At 42.9% G+C, this 17,952-nt stretch overlaps 1 protein-coding gene across 1 annotated transcript; it reads right to left on the bottom strand.

The window, feature by feature from the left end:
- Positions 1 to 1,834: 1,834 nt before the first annotated feature.
- LOC130887579 (granzyme A-like) lies at positions 1,835 to 9,475 on the bottom strand. The gene is made up of 5 exons (XM_057790091.1): positions 9,398 to 9,475; positions 6,687 to 6,831; positions 4,723 to 4,864; positions 3,828 to 4,097; positions 1,835 to 2,016 (listed from the first exon to the last, which is right to left on the bottom strand). Exons 1-5 carry the CDS (start codon positions 9,465 to 9,467, stop codon positions 1,855 to 1,857), a joined length of 789 nt encoding a protein of 262 aa, XP_057646074.1. The 5' UTR covers positions 9,468 to 9,475; the 3' UTR covers positions 1,835 to 1,854.
- Positions 9,476 to 17,952: the final 8,477 nt, after the last annotated feature.

Genomic DNA, 17,952 nt, shown 5'->3' with positions numbered 1-17,952 from the left:
ATCTGGTATGTACATTACCGAATATATCTTTGGTGGACAAAACACTCATTTTAGTTTGGTATATACTCGAGTGGAGTTGCTAGATTATAAAATATTAAACAGATTCATCTCCAATAGATACCATCAACTTTTTCAAGAAGAAAGGCACATTTGTTCTTCAACTAGCAATGCATGAGGATTTGAGTCAACAGTTTAAAAAATGGAACATAGGTTTTCCTGTATGTTTGGCCTCGGCAGCAGAAGCAAGACAATGAAAGGAATGCCATCCTTTGGAAAGTGTCTTAAGAAGACACACACGCTGTGCCACCGCTATGGCTCTAAGGCCTATCACCTTCAGAAGTCTACCTATGGCAACTGCGGCTACCCGGCCAAGAGTAACAGAAAGTATAGCTGGCACACTATCCCAGGCTAAGAGAAGAAACACTATTGGAACTGGGTGGATGAGGCACCTAAAGATTGTCTATTGGAGATTCAGACATGGATTGTATGAAGATTAACAAATAGCTAACCCGAGAGGGCAGTTGTTACAGCATCAAATTCATCTTAGGGACTTCAAGCAGTCATAAAATAAATGATCTGGTTTCAAAAAAATGGAGTTCAGTAGAGAATAGTCTATTTATTTGTAATTAAAATCCTAAATTCATATTAAAGATCATGACATGTCAAAAGTATCAGCTCAGAACCCCTCTACTAGAAACCTCACTTTGTAGTTCAGGAAGTCTGATTTTTGGTCGTTATCAACCTTATTGGGGTGCTAATGTAAGGAACCCCATGTTCTGGGTTTCAGCAATATTAATTGACTCTCTAGAGGTGGGGTCCTGGGCAATGGTGATTCTGGATAGGCTGGTGAGTCTGCTGGGCAACCGTCCCTGAAAGCCTGTGACTAGTGTTTTAATCAGCTTGAGTTTTGCTTCTTCATTGGCTTCAAGAGTTGACTCTTAGCATATGTTTTTAGATTGGACAGGAACTGTGTATGTATCTGCATACATACATACATGCATAATTACATACAGATAAATATTTCTAGTGGAAATTGAAGGAATTTGTTCCCATGATCCCACCTCAATATGGCCGCTGGGATGATGACTGTCCACTAAATTAAAAATGCCGAGCAAACATGGGGCATTTTGTTTTTCAAGAAAATGTTTTGATCACAGTTCACTACTCTATGAGAGCATGCCAAACACTGTGACTGCCATGTTGGTGACAGACAAAACTCACAGACAAGGGGAATCAAGAGATCATCGACAAGGGAATCAAGAGATCACGTAGATAATCCAAGGCTGAAATGAAAACTACCAAGGAACAGGCTGACTTTCTGCTATGTCCTTTTCTTGGCTGGCCAGGCATTTCATTTATATCACCTAGAACTCTAATTCTGTTCAACTTCAGCCTTTGGTGTTATGGGTCATCTTAGCTCAAAGGCCAAGAAGCAAAGCCTAGGGAACCCACCCTTGAGTCATTTCTGATATCTGTCCCCGCAGTTCTTGCATATAAACAAGAATAGTGGTGTGGAGGTGTAGCAGTAGGAGCTAGGCTTTTCCCTTCTCATTCCCACATGCTGGATCAGTTCAGAATGCCTGAACCCTTCAGTATGCTTGCTGTCAGATAGATCTGCTGAGAGCAAAGTACATTCTCCAGGGAGAAATTACTCTGTCCCTGGACACACAGAGGACACCAGTGGCCCTGGTTTTCTAATCTCCCTCCTGCATCATCTATGTCATTGCCTTCCGACTCTTGGTTTTGCAGATGGAGAGCTGACCAAGAGCATTGCAAGAGAGAAGAGCATGCAGTCATTCAATTGATTTTATTGATGATGCAGATGTGACAGCAGATGAAATGAAATTTATGCATCTAAACTGCGCCCTTCATAGTCTTCTTTATCCAAGAGAGATGCTTCTGTGAGAGAGAAGTATAGACGCCAGGCCCTTGGCGAACTCCACATTTCCCACTAAGGCCAAAGGCTGTGATGCCTCGGAAAATACCACCACACACCAGAGGGCTTCCAGAATCTCCCTGGGGAAAGAAGAGGGCGGAATGAGGTGAGATTAGCTTTTGGTTATGAAGAAGTTCTGTAGCACTTAGTATGAAGCGCCCAGACTTCACTGAAAATTATTGCTTAAAACACCAGGACACTTAGTAATATTTTAATATTTATAGATTATTGAAAACTGAAAGGAAAGTTGTATTATATATTTCAGCTACTGATTTTAAGATTAGTTGCCTTTTTTCAGAAAGCTATCCGTCTTGATCAATTTTTCAACAAAGAGTGAAAGGCAAAGAAAGATAATACATTTAGGTAAAGAGTAACTGTCATGTTTTCTGGTTCCTCTCACAGATAACTATTTTCCCAAAGAAAGAAAACCAAATTCCCCCTTTCAGAGAAAGGCTGGTTTGATATCTGTATGAAATAATGGATCACATGAGAACTGTGGCCATCTCTGCTGAGATACATTCCCTATTATAGCACCGGGAATGTGTAGATTCAGCCTGGTAGACTGGATTCCTCAGCAGCCAGCCTAGGGCACTGAGAAAACAGGGAAACACTGCTGAGCCTCTGTGGGTACAGGGCCTGATCCCAGGGGAGGGACGTACTGGGATGCTGCTGTGGCCACAGGGTATTGTATGAGATTCCCCAAGAGGAAAAGTCAGGTTCCTGGGTGCCTTAAGTGGAGGGCATGGGAGGCAGTGAGTAGGGGAGGGTCAAGTAAAAAGAAGAAAGGTGTTAAGGACAGATGCTATTTCTTCTTGGTATTGGCCAACCACGGTCCTGAAGGCAAGGCTTAGTTTCTCTGACTCCTACCTTGATGATAGACACACTGTCCTCACCTCAGGAGATTCTTTGGAGTCTTGGGGAAAGGCGAGAACCAACAAGTTAGAACTGAGGGTTAAAAAATTTGCAAAGTATTCTTTTTAATTCTTGTCTTTAATCAGGCCCTGTCCCTCATGTTTTTGGGGACACTGGGAGGAAGGCTTATACAGTCTCTGGTGAGGGTCATGCCTAGAATTGTTTACTCTAGTCCCAGGTTCCTGGCTAGGTTTGGGAGTGGCTGACATTTTAAACATGTCCACATCAAAGGTAGTTTAGCTTTTTTGGGGTTATGGTGAAGTAAGAAAGACAGCTCTTTAGAATTTTATGTATCTTGTTAGTCTCTGTATATGGCAACGTGAAGACCGAGAAATACCCCGCCATTTCTTCTAAGTGTTTTATTTGCTTTGTTTCCTAATCTGTGAAACAAAGGCAATGCAGTAGGTCACCCATGGTCCTTTTCTAGTAGTGGATTATTACTTTTACTGACTCTTTGGAACTGAGAATTTGGAATTTTATTCACCTAGATCTTTTTTTAAACGGATTTTATTGAGCTCTGCATTTTTCTCCACTCTCCTCCCTGCCCTTCCCCTCCCCACCAACCCTCTCCCATGGTCCCCATGCTCCCAATTTACTTAGGAGATCTTGTCTTTTTCTACTTCCCATGTAGATTAGATCCATGGATCTTAGGGTCCTCATTGTTGTCTAGGTTCTCTGGGATTATATTCACCTAGATCTTATCCAATTTCAGAAAGCACAGTAGAAGGCTGGATGTGGTGCTACAGGCCTTTAATCTTTAATTCCAGCACTTGGGAGAAACAGGCAGGCGGATCTCTGCACGTTCCAGTCCAGCCTGATCTATGTAGTGAGTTCCAGGACAGCCAGAGCTATACAGTGAGACTCCCTGTCTCAACAGAGTAGGAAACTGTAGAAGCCAATGCCCTGATGAGACCAAGCTTAACCTCACACCACTCACACTCATGTGCCTTGCTCCAATAGCTAACACACTCTCACTTACTTCGCATGAGTCCTTTCCACCATGGAGGCTCCCTGCACAAATCATATTTAGTCCAATTACAGGATTAAAATTGTAGTGCTTTTTATCATTGCAGATTTTTCTGTCTATGACAGTAATGTTGACTTCTCTCAGAGTTTCAGAGGGAGGTGATTTATTATTAACTCTCCCCCATCCTGCAACTTGGCATCTGGTTCCTGGTTTCACATCATCCCCCTTTTCAGGCAGGGCAAGGATAGCCACATTTTTGTTAATGGTTGCTTTTTTGTTTAGCTGTAGGAAGACAAACATAAACAGTTAAGAGTATGAGACAAGTTGTTGCAGAATATTTGTTTAGCTATGCAAAGATGTGTTGCTGTTTTACCTTGCCTGCCTAACATACCCGATTGGTCTAATAAAAACTTGAACAGCCAACAGCGAGGGAGGAGGTATAGGTGGGACTTCTGGGAAGAGAGAGTAAGTAGGAGGAGGAATTTGGACTCTAGTGAAAAAGAAAAAGAGACACCAGGGAGATGCCAGAGGTCAGCCATACAGACATAGAGGAAGCAGGAAAGTAGGAATACAGAATGAAAGAAAGGTAAAAAGCCCCGAGGCAAAATGTAGAGGCAAAATGTAGATGAAGAGAAACAGGTTAAATTAACTTAGAAGAGCTAGTGGGACAAGCATAAGCTAAGGCTGAGTATTCATAATTAATAATAAGTCTCCATGTCTTTATTTGGGAGCTGGTTAGTGGCCCAATGAAAATGCCGACTGCAATGAATATTAATGTTTGAACTTCTTACCTCTCCCTGTGGGGCTCCCTTGTTTGTACCAGGTGGGGAACTAGGAGCATACGTTCGTCTATGTGGCGAGACTTTCAAAGGTTCTGTGACTGAAACAGACCACCGAAGGTACATACCCACAAAAGCTGCAGATCACCCTCATGTGTGTGGTTGTCAAAGCATGGATACGGAAATGCTTCCTTGATGGATAATATCTGTTTTTCTGGCTCATCCTTGTCTTTTGAGTGAGCTCCCAGAATGACCTGGCCACTCTTTTTCCTGTAATAGATACAATATTAGTTATTAGTTTAATCAGGAGCTGATTGTATAATGTGTTGAACAGTTTCAATATGCCATTGATGTAAATGCTGATTTTGGAGAAATTTTGTAGCTTGGAAGAATATCTCTGCCTTGTAGGGTAAGATTTTTATGAATCTGTTATCATTTCTGTCTTATATTTATAAAGCTTTAACAAAACACCTGTGGCTGGATGTGTTATAAATAACGGAGGTTTCCTTTGGCTCACAGTTTCGGAGTTCAAGAGCTCGGTGTCAGCATCTGTTGGGCTTCTCATGAGGGACTTAGGACATATCAGCTCATGTTAGAAAAGTAGGAGGGATAAGGATGTGTGAAGAGGATCACCTGAGTGACAGAGGAAGCAAGAGTGACCAGAAACTGAGCTTGATTTATATCAAGCTACCCTTCATGGCAACTGACTAACTCTGAAGCCTACATTCACCCTGTCACCAAAATGGAGCCCCCATGATCTATGAAGGGTTCCAATCACCTCTCAGTGTGGTTACCCTAAGGACCAAACTTCCAGCAAATGAACTTTTGAGGGGACAAATGATGTTTGAACCATCACACTTGTTGTCTCCAACAGCTTATTTATAACAAGATATCTGAGGTTTAAGGAAAAATCAAATGAAGAAGTTCATGGCAGCAAATCCAAATCTTAGGTTTGTTTCTACTCTTAGCTGTGGTAGAGGATTAGGCTGCAAATCCCCAAAAAGGAAAGCTCCCAGGAGATCTAGAGGCAGGAAACAAAGGCAGCTGGTGTCTGGGAAGCAGCTCCCGGCAGATCTCTTTGTAAGAGAGAAATTTCAGGAAAGCTTCCAGAAGCAGAGGGCTTAGCCAGGGATCCCACGTGCATGCCACACAGGGTGCAGATATTTCCCAATGTGTTTATGCTTATGGTTCTTGTCATTCACAGCCCATTATACACCAAACCGAGCAATCCTCACATTGCCTTTTCTCCACGGTACCAGCTGAGGCTGGTCTCACATAAGACATCATGACTGTACATTCCAGAGCATGCTCTGATAATACCATGCTCTATAAATTTCATGGCCAATAGCCACAAGCCACATGTAGCCACTAGGACTTTGGTGCATGACCAAAGAAGTAAATTTGCAATTTTAGTTAGCTTCATGTAGTTGCCCATGTAGCGTTGTGGCAGGATCATAGGCACTGGAGATGAAAGAAGCCATTTGGCAGGGAAGGACCAGAAACCCTTCTCCACATGGGCTTCACCCAGCAAATGGAATATGCTCTAGAGAAACTGGAGAGATGGGCACTGTGTAATGACCCACATAGGGTCAGGGGTCTAGTGGCCCACTGGTATTTCTGCCTTATCCCAGTTCACTAGCTTATTCATTCTTGGGAGTACTCCTCCCATATAAAATAGCCAAAGTGATTTTAGTTCCACTTAATAAACCCATTTATTATCTTTCTTTTCTTTAAAAATATCTCTTATGTGATATATTTTGATCATATGCATTCATTCCTGTTCCTCCCCCTACTTCCTCCCAGGTCCACTTCTACCTTCCTCTGCCCTCCAAGCCTATGATCTCTGTTTTTCTTTTTACTTTTTAGTGGGGACCTTCAGACAGAGCTCTCAGACACTATGTTCTCATTGACTTGGCTCCTTGTGACAAATCTGGGCTTCACTTCCTTTCAGATCAATGCGACTTGCCAAAGACTTCACTTATATATGACAAAATTAATGACTTTCCCATGTATTAGCGAGATGTGGCCTTTTTATTGTTATTGTTTCTCCTCATTAGAATATTTCTACAAAACTTTAACCCAAAAAACTTACATGATACAATGGGCAGCAGTCAACACCCAGTCTTTCGCAACCAAAGCACCACCACAGATGCCTTTTTTACCAAGTTTAAGTAGGACCATGTAAGGTCTTGAATGAGGAACCACTGTATCTCCTCCAATGATTCTGACACAGCCACCTGGTCAATAGAAAAAGGCAACTCAGGTCAGTGCCCACTCCAAATAGCTCCTCAGGAAAGCCATATTTCTGGGACAAGGCATGCCTTTTGAATTTGGTGGAAATTTGGTATCACCCAGGTTTACCCTCCTCTTTTCCTCTATGCACACCTTCTGATGTCTGACCCTATGTCTTGGCCCTTTGGACCTCCTGCTGTCACATCCATAGAGGTCCATCACTGGTGTTCCAGGAACCATTCTGCTGGAAATCTGTTATAGTTGTAGCTTCAGAGCTCAGGCTTTGCCAAGGGCAGAGAGCTGTGCAGTGGTTAATAGCGCTAACCAGTTCTGGGGGAGTTGCTGGCGTCGATGTAGTCTTCACTGTCCCTACTCCCTTCTGGATGAGTATTAACTGGAGAAGAGGAATGGGAATGGATTGCAGAAGCTTGTCACGTTCCCCTTCCACTCAGTGGCCTTGCAAAAACACAGTATACAAATTGATGCTACTGCCTTGTATCTGAGACCCCTTGTATCAGTGAAGACTTAGCTCATTTGGTGAGATTTCAGGTATGAAGAGCACTACTCTCATTTGCCAGTGGAGAGAACAACACTGCTCACACCTGAGGTTCTGCTTCAATCTTCGGACAAAACATGCTTTAGTTTAAACTCTTTCCAAATGAGCTATAAGGAGTAGAGAGAAAAGGAGTAGAGGTGCTATAGCTATATAATCTACCTTATTCAAACTTGCATGAGCTGGACCAGGATGGTAGACACAGTTAGAAGACAGAGACACACATAGGCACAAGGTGAGTGCGCATGACAGTGGAGAGGCTCTTGTGTCCTTGTGGCAGAGTTTCCATTTTTTTCAACTTCTACACAAGATATTCGTGCATTCTCCTAAAACCCTTCTGACTGTTGGCCGAGAGTTATGGTTTCTTGAGTAGGGAATCAACACTTTTTATTCTACAAATAAGTCAAACTAATTGCCAAATCCACAAGGATCAGTGATAGACCTGGAGCTTCTTATTAGGTTGAGGAGGGCGAGAGTCAGGGAAAGAAGGTATACAATCCACTTTCCGTAAGGGAATAGGGAAGGCAGAATTTCAGGCTCTAGAAATAGACTTGGACAGAACCAAAAGAGTTTGGCTTCATCCCAAGTTTCCTTGGGGTGACTCTTACAAAGCTAGACTACAAAGGAGTGTCTGTGGACAGCAGGGATGGTGAATTCGAGAGCATTCTCTTTGGTAAAGCTCTGTGTCTGAGTACACACCTGAGCACAAGGCCAGACTTGAAAAGGATTGTGGTAGGGGTGAGAGCAGGGGAAAGAGTCTAAAGACCACCAAAGCGCCCCCATTTAGAATCAGATTTAGGAGAATGCTTGAGGCAGGAGCTCTGTAATGTTCAGACTCTGTGTTTAAAAAGTCTTCCGGATTATTCCGACTAGTCCCAAATACGAAGCATTGCTTTCTTGTTTCTTCCCTTTTTGGGTCCACACAGCTCTTTCTAAACACAGAAAACAAAGTGTAATAGGAAAAAAAGCTGCTTTTATGCTTTCCCTTGAAGAATATATATAATTGGATTTAAAAAGACAAAATTCGATTAGAAAGAAAGAGAGAAAAAGAAAATCTGCTTTAATCTCATGGTTTGGGCGATTTAATATCACTGAGTCCTCTCTGACTGTGGGCTGTGCTGTGCTGGTCTCGTGACAAGTTTCGTTCCCAAACATCTTCAACCTTGTTTTGAAATTCCCTTCATTGCCGGGTATAAGGCTGCCTCTGGAACTTCTTTTGGAATTCCTGCCCTCCACTTCTACCTCTAAAAGCTTATGGGTCCTAGGAGAAATCATGGCTGCCTCTGTGTTTGCCAGCTATTTCCCCCTTTTTACCCCCATTTTCTCCTAGCAAGTTCTTCAGGGAACCTGGAGAAGCTCTCCCAGTGTCAGAGCAAGAGATGCGATGGCATCCCCATGGGTGCATGGTGCATCCACTCAGACAGGAGTATTGGTTCCTACTTACTAAGTGGAAGGAGCAGCCAAAGGGAAAATACCACAGCTCTCCCGAGGAATCAGTGAGAGGTCTTCCTCAGAGTCCGGAAAACTTGTCAGGCAAACACTAACAAAGAGAACTAGTGAGACGCACCTACTAGTCCTCATTGGCTTCTGCCAGTGTCTAGCTCTGACTCAGTTTACCTTTTCAAAGCTGTCTGTATAATCTTGGAGGAAGAACATAAGCCCCACCACTACCTCCTTTCTTGAAGTTAGAGCTTGATTTCCCAACTCAAGGGCATTTCATTCATTTGTTTGCTCATTTTCTCATTATCTTTTAAAGCAAAATTTAAGCTATAAATTGGCAGCCACCACCAATTGGTGGTTTTGTTAATCTTTGGAAAGAAATTACAAATAAACATTTTTTCTTCTAAAATGAATTTGATTATAAGGCAAATGCTAACCACCCCCAAGCTTTGGGTATTCTATAAATAACTATTATAATAATATTATAAATAAATATTATAAATAAGTCACCATTGTTAAGGCATCACGAAAATCCACTCTATAATGGTTATGATGGAAATGGCGTGAGCCTGTCTTACCTTCAGGAATTAGCAGAAGGAAAAGGACAGCAGCAAGAGAAGACACCTGGGGAGCACAGAAAGTCTTCATTGCGGCTCTCCCCACATCAATCAACAGGGAACTCTGTGTTTGTTTCTTTCCACCATATATATGAGAGTACAAAGGATGTGGTTTTATTTCTTCTCTTTCAAATTTCTAGGTGTAGAGTTGGCAAATGAAACTAAAGAAGAAAGCAGATGTGATCCCTCATCAGGGCTGGGGCGGGGCTGGGGGATGGGGAGGAGGATGCGCATGTTTGTGTGAATGCTGAGGGGTGGGGAGGGCCCTGTCCTCCTACTTGATAGCCGAGGGGAAGGGAACCTTGTTGCTGTTAGAATATAGTTCATAAGAAGGGACCAGAAATGATTCGGTTGGAATATTCTCATCACCAGCAATATTATTGTCAGTATCCATTAGTAGAAGCCCTTTGAAAACTTCAAAATCAGAGTTTTACATGAGCGATCAGATAGGGGAGGCACGGGGTTCGGGGGTATGTACTGAGAGGGGGCATTTTGGGGGTTGGACGGAGGCCTGGCTCAGGGGAATCTTCCAGGAGTCTATGGAGAGGACCCCAGTTTAGACACCTAGCAATAGTGGATAAGCAGCCTGAACTAGCCTCTCCTGTGACCAGATTGTCATCAGAGAGGCCTCATCTACTAAATGATGAAGGCAGGTACAGAGACCTACAGGCAAACATTAGGTGGACTTCAGGAATCCTGTGGAGGAGGAGGAAGAGGAGGAGGAGGAGGAGGAAGAGGAGGAGGAGGAGGAGGAAAGAGTGTAGCATCCAGATGGGTCAAGGACACCATGGTAAGGCTCACACACAATCAACTAACCTGGGCTCATAGGGACTCACAGAGACTGAACAGACAACCAGGGAGCATGCATGAGACTGACCTAGGCCCTCTGTATATATGCTACAGTTGTGGAGCTCGGTCCTCTTGTGGGACTCCTAACAGTAGGAAATAGTAGGAACAGGGGCGGTCTCTGACTCTTTTACTGACTTTTGGGACCCTTCTTCTCACACTGGATCTCCTTGTCCAGCCTTAATAGGTCCAGCCTTAAAGGGAGGTGCTTTGTCTTACTGCAACTTGATATGTTACATTTTACTGACACTCATAGGAGACCTGCCCTTTTCTGGATGGAGGCTGAAGTGGAGGGGAATGCGGGGTGGGAGGAGGGGAATGAGTGAGAGGGACTGGAAGGGGAGCATGGTGGGGAGGAGGCTGTGGAGTTTTAGGTATCAGGGAGGTGCACCAGATGGTCAAGTGCTTGTCATATAAACACGAGGACTCAAGCATGGACCCCCAGAATGTACCTAACAGTCTGGGTGCAACAGTGGGTGCCCGTAATCCAGAACTGGAAAGGAAGACAGGGAGATCTAGCTGCAGGTTTAGTGAGGGACCCTGTCTCAAAGAATAGTGGGAAGTGCTTGAGGAAGATGTCCAGGGTCAATCTCCCATCTCTTCACATATATGCACACACATGTACACACACACACTTGGAATTTTTAAAAAATGTCCTAAAATTGGTCACCAGACACATTTCTTTTTAGCTATTTTCTTGGGTTTTAAGGGTTGATAAGAAAAACCTAAGTGGAGGTGCAGAGGAAGATTTACGAACAGAAGTTCCTGCCTCTGTTTCAAAGGGAAGCAGAAGCGAGGTTGTTTCGTCCCAACACTGGGATATGTTGCTTTCCTAAAACAGACGAACACATGTCCAGTCTTGGGAGGACACTGCTGGCTCGCTTTCTAGAAGAATGTCTTGAGCTCTCTGTCTGAGCCGAGGAAGTGGTCTTGACAGTGAGGCCCATGGCCATATGTTTCACTAGGACAACTGGTGTTAAACCACACAGCCCCACAGTTAACACTCTCGTGACTTCAGATCCAGTGAGTGATGTTAGAAAGGACCCCTGCTGAGACACCTGTGGTTCTTTTTTTTTTCAGATCTCAGTGTGTACCAGGGTTTATCATTTTCAGTAACAGCAGTGAGACACCATGTTTCTGGTTTTGGCGAAGAGTTCTCTTCTCACTTTTTTTTTTTCAAAGTCACACTTGCACCAAGTGATAAAGGAGACAGTGTTAATTTTGTTTCTAAATTGTAGGGGCCGAATTACACAGGCCTATATTCCTACATTGCCTGGTGGTCAGAATTCTGAGTGACCTTCAAGGCACAATTTGCACCTGCCACCCAGAAGGTGGTCACCTAGCCTTTTGATAGTGAGACAGCCTGATGCCACCCTAAGCAAGTGGTTAGGATATGCTAATGTCATTCTGCTCCTTTTATTTAGGAGGTGTTTTTCAGTCTATGTGACAAACTAATCATAGATAGGAAAGACATGACCTAAGTAATCCCCCCCACCACCACAACCTAGGAAAGAGAATGCTAATGAACTTCCCCCTCAGTTTATATTTTGATATAAAAGCTGTTTGGAGAATAAACTGGGTGATTTTCAGGATGTGAATTCAGAATTTATTAAAGGATTACTGAAACTCCCTCCAGCCGTGTGAGTTGTATTTTCTTTCCACACCTCCACTCCGGTATGAGAAATGGTTTATGACTGGGTTGGTCCCTGACTCTAAATAACTGGTCATGGTTTGTCCATTTAGTTTGGCTTTTAATTGCTTGGTAAGGTGTAATTCATGCACTGTTACGTCCCTCATTTAATGCATTCTTCCAGAGTTGTATAGTCACCATTATAATCTGACTGTAAGACATTTTTATTTTCCCCACGAACCCTTTATGCTCCATCAGGTCCCCTCTAATCTACTTTCTGTCTCCATAGATTTGTCTGTTCTGGGCATTTCAAGTAAGCATCATGATATAATATAAAGGGGTTTTTGTTGTTGTTGTTGCGGTTGCAACTAATTGTTTTCACTTAGTACAATGCTTTTGAGAATTCATATTGTAATGCCTGCCAGTATTTTATTGCCAATAATATTTCACTATATAGGTAAACCAGGCTTTGTTTATTCATTCATTAGTTGATAGGTATTTGGCTCTTCCTACTCTTGAGTGACTGTGAACACGTGTGTAGTTTTTAAATGTGAACTCCTGTTTTCACTTTTTGAGGGTCTGCGCCATTAGTGCATTACCAAGTAACTGAGTAATTTCATAGTAACTGAGGGTTTAGCTGTTTAGGAACTTTAAAGCGATTTTTCTGAAGTGAAGGCACCACGTTAGACTTTCCCTAGTAAACAACAAGGGCTCTAACTTATCTGCACCATTGCTAATATGGTTACTCTTTCGATAATTTCTTTTGTAGTGGGTGTGAAATAGCATCTCGTTGCGGTTTTTATTTGCATTTCTCCTTTGACTAGTGATGTTGAGCTTCTCATGTGTCATTCATATGTCTTTGCTGAAATGTCGATTTACATCCTTTGCCTGTTTTAAAATTACTTTTTATTAATGAAGGAAGCATTCTTCAACTATTCCAAATACAAGTCCCTCATAGTCAGTAGGATTTGCGAATATTTTCTCCACATCTGTAACTGTCTCTTCTTTTTCTTGCAGCTGCACTTTGAAGTGTAAAGTTCTTTGTGGTGAAATTCCACCAATCAGACCTCTTTATCACTTGTGCCTTAGATGTCATATTTAGAGAGTCATCCACTAACCCAAGATTGTAGGGGCTTCCATTTACCTTCTCTCTCTCTCTCTCTCTCTCTCTCTCTCTCTCTCTCTCTCTCCCCCCCCATTCCTCCATTCCTCCCTTCCTTTCCCTCCTACTTTCCTCCCTCCTTCTTTTTTCTTTTCCTTCTTCCTTCCTTCCTTCCTTCCTTCCTTCCTTCCTTCCTTCCTTCCTACTTCCTTCCTTCCTTCCTTCCTTCCTTCCTTCCTTCCTTCCAGGTTTGTCTATGTAGCCTTAGCTGTTCTGGAACTCTCTCTGTAGAGCACGGTGGCCTTGAACTCAACAGAGATGCACCTGCTTCTGCCTCCCGAGTGCCGAGACCAAAGGCGTGCCACCACTGTCCATCCCTATCTGCACTTTCTTGAGTGTGGTCATCTGCTTTGTTCTAATATTTAAACCCATTGTTAATGTTTTTGTTATACTTTTGAGTTTTTTCTTTCAATATTTATATTAGCTTTATAATTGTATGTATATGTGTATGTCTATGTATCTAAAAGAGGACATTGGGTCTTCTGGAACTGGAGGCAGTTGTGAGATGCTGAGCACTGAACCAGGTCCTCTGTAAGAGCCGTGTGTGCTGCTAACTGCTGTGCTGTTTCTCCAGCTCCTGACTTGAGTGACATTGGGTGCATGGTTGAGGGAGGGATCATTTTCATCTTTTGTTTGTGAATGTTCAATTATCCCAGCATTAGTTTGTTCAAGAGACTATTTTTCCCTGAAAGAGTTGATTTTACTTCTTGTTGAATGTCATTTGACAATAAAGGTTAGGGTTTATTTCTAAGGTCTTAGTTCCACAAGATGTATGTGTAGGTCTTTTCTTATGTTAGTCCCACTTGTCTTGATTACTATAGCTTTGTAAAAACTTTGAAGTTGAAAAATGTCATTTATGTATCATCCTGAACACAGTGATCTCACTGAAATAGAAAAATGTGAGTTCAAGCTGGTCATGGTAGTACATGCCTTTAATCCCAGCACTCAGGAGGCAGAGGCAGATGAATCTCTGTGAGTTTGAGGCCAGCCTGGTCTACAGAGTGAGTTCCAGGACAGTCAGAGCTACATAGAGAAATCCTGTCTCAAAAAACAAAACAAAACAAAAAGAGAAAGAAAGAAAGAAAGAAAGAAGAAAGAAAGAAAGAAAGAAAGAAAGAAAGAAAGAGTGCAGGCAGTGGTGGCACATGCCTTTAATCCCAGCACTTGGGAGGCAGAGGCAGGCGGATCTCTGTGAGTTCGAGGCTAGCCTGGTCTACAGAGCCAGTTCCAGGACAGGCTCCAAAGCTACAGAGAAACTCTGCTTCGAAAAACAAGCAAGCAAGCAAACAAACAAAACAACACCCCCCCAAAAAAAAAGAAAAGAAAGAAAGAAAAGAAAAGAAAAAATGTGAATTCATTAACTTTCTTCTAATAATTCTTTCCCATATGGTTTTCACAATGAGATACAAATTTCAAAACTTTTGTGTGCAAATTTTCTTTCCATTCTATGAACATTTAATGTATTCTTCTATGAGTGAGCCTACTGTAATATTACAAGTCAGTAGACCTCAAATGTGTGATTTGTAAACTTGTATGGTATCCTGAGTCCCTTTCAGGGGTCTGTGAGGTCAAACTATTTTCTTGCTTTTCCAGGGTGTGTGTGTGTGTGTGTGTGTGTGTGTAAGCACTCATTCTAGCATGTGAAGATCTGACAGATGTTAGAAATCTTCTTTGACTATTCTTCCACTTTAGTCATTGAAGTAGGGTCTGTCAATGAAATCAGGAAGTCTCTGATATGGATAGTCTTGCTAACCAGTGATGTGGGATTCCCCTCTGCCATTGGTTAAAAAAAGAAGCTGCTTTAGGCTGATGGCTTAGCAGAATAAAGCTCCAAACAGAGATGTACAGAGAGAGTAGACAGAATCAGAGAGATGCCATGTAGCAGTGGAAAAAGCCAGTCAGCCAGAACCTTACCAGTAGACCATGAGCCTCGTGCTCAACTATAAAATAATAGAAATGGGTTATTTTAACATATAAGAGCTAGCTAGAAATAAGCTTAAGCTATTGGCCAAACAGTATTGAAAATTAATACAGTTTTGTGTGTGTGTGTGTGTGTGTGTGTGTGTGATTATTTCGGGTCTGGGCGGCTGGGAAACGAATGGGTAGCCTCTGACTACCAACCAGTTTGCTCTAGGAAGCCCCTGTCTCCATCTTTTGAAGCTGGACTTACAAGTGGGCCATGTTACCCACCTGGCATTTATGGGAATTTCTGGGACCTGGACTTGGGTCCTCATGCCTGTGCTACAAGCCCTGTAACCACTGAGCAATCTCTCCAAGCTATTTCCATAATAATAAGACGATGGCCTTTGGCTCTTATGTTGACAACTGTACTGATTGTACAAAATCACTGGTGGTTCAAAATTCCAGGGCTTTAGAACACACCAGTGCAGTTACCCAAACTGCTCTGGTACTACCACGTTCTTCACTGCCAGGAGCTCTCAGGAAACACAAACGACTACAAACAAATTCTCTCAGGAATGTCCTTGCTCAGCAGCAAAAACACTAAGATACTTTAACTTCAGGGATAAACCTGTAGCCAATGCCGGTTTAGTACGATATGCAAGGGGGCCATTGCACAGTGTGAGTGGAGCAGCCTGCCTCCGTAAAGAGAACAGTTTTGCCCATTTTCGTAGCCAGTGATAAAACTAGACCTTCTATGTGAAGCCTGGAAAGGTCATGCCTGTGATTCAGGCCTTTAAGATCTTTGTAACCCTCAAAGTCTCCGGATGGAATGGTAGAGGTGTTAATAACTTTAATTTAAAATTTCATGTAGGGAAACCTTTGGGAAATATGTAGAGCTTGGTGAATCGATATTTTCCACAATGTCAGTGCATGTTTCTATGTGCGTTTGAATGTGCAGATCTACTCCCACGTAGCAGAGTAGTGAATTGACTATTGGGGAAAGTTATTAAAATCATAATGATTAAACAGTCACACAAGTATCGACTGAATGTGCGTATGTTCCAGATAGGATGTTAGATGCCAAGGACAAGAAGCGAAAGTGTGAAACTTAGCAGTGCCATTATGGCTCCCAGCTCCTAGTGAGGAAGAAGTTTTATATATATGTAAGAATTTTAAGTTGTTAAATATCATAAAAGAAAACAGTTGAGTGCTAGAATGGAAAATAATAGCGGTATGTGAGGTAAAGGGTGACCAGAACAGGATTTCCTGAGCAATTGCCTGCAGGATGTAAAGAAGCCCCTAATTTGTGGGCGAGTGTATGCCCGTGGGGCTGAGAATGCACGTGTGCATATGTGTGTGGTGGATGTGTGTGGGAGTGCAAAAGCCCACACTGGGGTGGAGCCTTGTGCGTGTGTGTGTGTGTGTGTGTGTGTAGGTGAGAGGAATGACTGCCTGGCCTATTTTGGGGATGATTAAAATTGGAAGATACTCACTGACAACTTGTGGGAACTTGGCAATGGGGCCCAGGGAACTTGGATGGCCTCATCTGAGCTCCACAGAGAGTCAGGGGTGGAGGTAGTCAGCACTTCTGGGCCCTGTCTGTGACTTCTCACTCTTCCATCCAAGGCTGCAGAGACAAGGTGTGTCTTTAGCTAGTTTCTGTTGGATAGAGAATAGATAACCTCACACTCTGCCCTTCCTGCTTAACAGGAACCTCAATCAGACCAAGGGGCTGTGCACAAAACTTGCCTTCCTGTGACATTAACTCATTGGACATTCACAGGGAGGTCTTGCTCTGTTTACCTAAGAAGGAATTTTACCCAAGAAGGGAAAGAGAAGGAAAACTGGCATTTACTAGGTCTCTTTTAAGGATTATCTCTTATAGAGTTTCAGAGAACCCTAGAAAAAAAGCTGTTATTGCCACCCTTGTTTTTGCCACCTTTCCACCTTTTCCAAAATCCTGAGGGGGAAACTGATAACCTGTATGTTACAGGGTCTCATGACAGCAGTGCCCATGCCCACGCGGCACAGGGCCTGACACGCACGCTCAGCAAATGAGGTATTGTTGGCTGGACGGCAGGCGTTTCCTCCTCTGTCATTTATAGTTTGGCTACATGAGTGCTTTCAAGGGATGGGGCCATTTTCAGATAACTGAGGCTTCTGAAGTTTATCAGTCGTCGGCATTCCCCGTGTATTGATGGAGCTAAAGCCCTGGGCTTTCTGAGGATGCTCTGAAGCTGCCATTCGACTACTTGGCATCCTTTGACATGGGCTTTGCAAGCTGCTGTGTTTCCATGAGTGAAGGTCGCTCTGTCCTCCAGACAGTGAAGAGATGCTCTTCGTCGCTCTTTCCGGATCAGAGCCTGGTCTGCCTCTGGAGAGAGACTGAATAAAGCCCTTGTCTTCCATGTTGATCTGAGTCAGGCAGTTACTAAATAAATTTTCATGTTTCCATTGCATCTCATCTATGTTCAATCAATGGCTATTTTCATTTCAATTTAACTTTTTTATTCAGCAACTAATAAAAATGAGCAGTTTTACTAGTTTGATTTAATTAAAATGTCAATCAGAGACTCGTTTAGAATACATGACACTGTAGGAGGCTTGCAGGTCCTGTGCCCACAGACATGCACCAGGAGAATGTGGGATGTCAGCACACAGGAGTGTTCCTTCAAGGGCAGGAAAAATATACCTGCTATCTATCCAGAAGTCTGGGAGCAGATATGCATTCTAGCCTGATGACCTCTGCCCTATTGTGCTATCTGTGTGGCCAGAGACCACACTGGACCCTTCCTGAGACCCTTATCATAAGCTTGTTTTTTTTTTTTTCTTCAGCCAACCCATCCAACCCATCTTCCTGGAATATGTCACAAGTACTTTACAAAAAGTTTTGAGGTAGTCGCATCTGATCTTTATTGAGTTTACCTTGTTCCTTAAGGAGATTTCTATTTGCTTTACTGTGCACACGGGACTGAG

The sequence above is a fragment of the Chionomys nivalis genome, chromosome 15 (assembly GCF_950005125.1).
Source record: "Chionomys nivalis chromosome 15, mChiNiv1.1, whole genome shotgun sequence".
In the NCBI taxonomy this organism is placed as follows: Eukaryota; Metazoa; Chordata; class Mammalia; order Rodentia; family Cricetidae; genus Chionomys; species Chionomys nivalis.
The sequence above is the reverse complement of the archived record's forward strand: the minus strand, read 5'-3'. Positions and strand labels throughout refer to the sequence as shown.

Excerpts from the sequence above, each read along its gene's own strand:
- LOC130887579 (XM_057790091.1), bottom strand. The coding sequence starts at position 9,467 with ATGAAGACTTTCTGTGCTCCCCAGGTGTCTTCTCTTGCTGCTGTCCTT. Across the intron at positions 6,832-9,397 it reads CCTTCTGCTAATTCCTGAAG|GTGGCTGTGTCAGAATCATT; the intron begins GTAAGACAGGCT and ends TCTATTGACCAG. Across the intron at positions 4,098-4,722 it reads GTGATCTGCAGCTTTTGTGG|CTAAACAAAAAAGCAACCAT; the intron begins GTATGTACCTTC and ends GTCTTCCTACAG.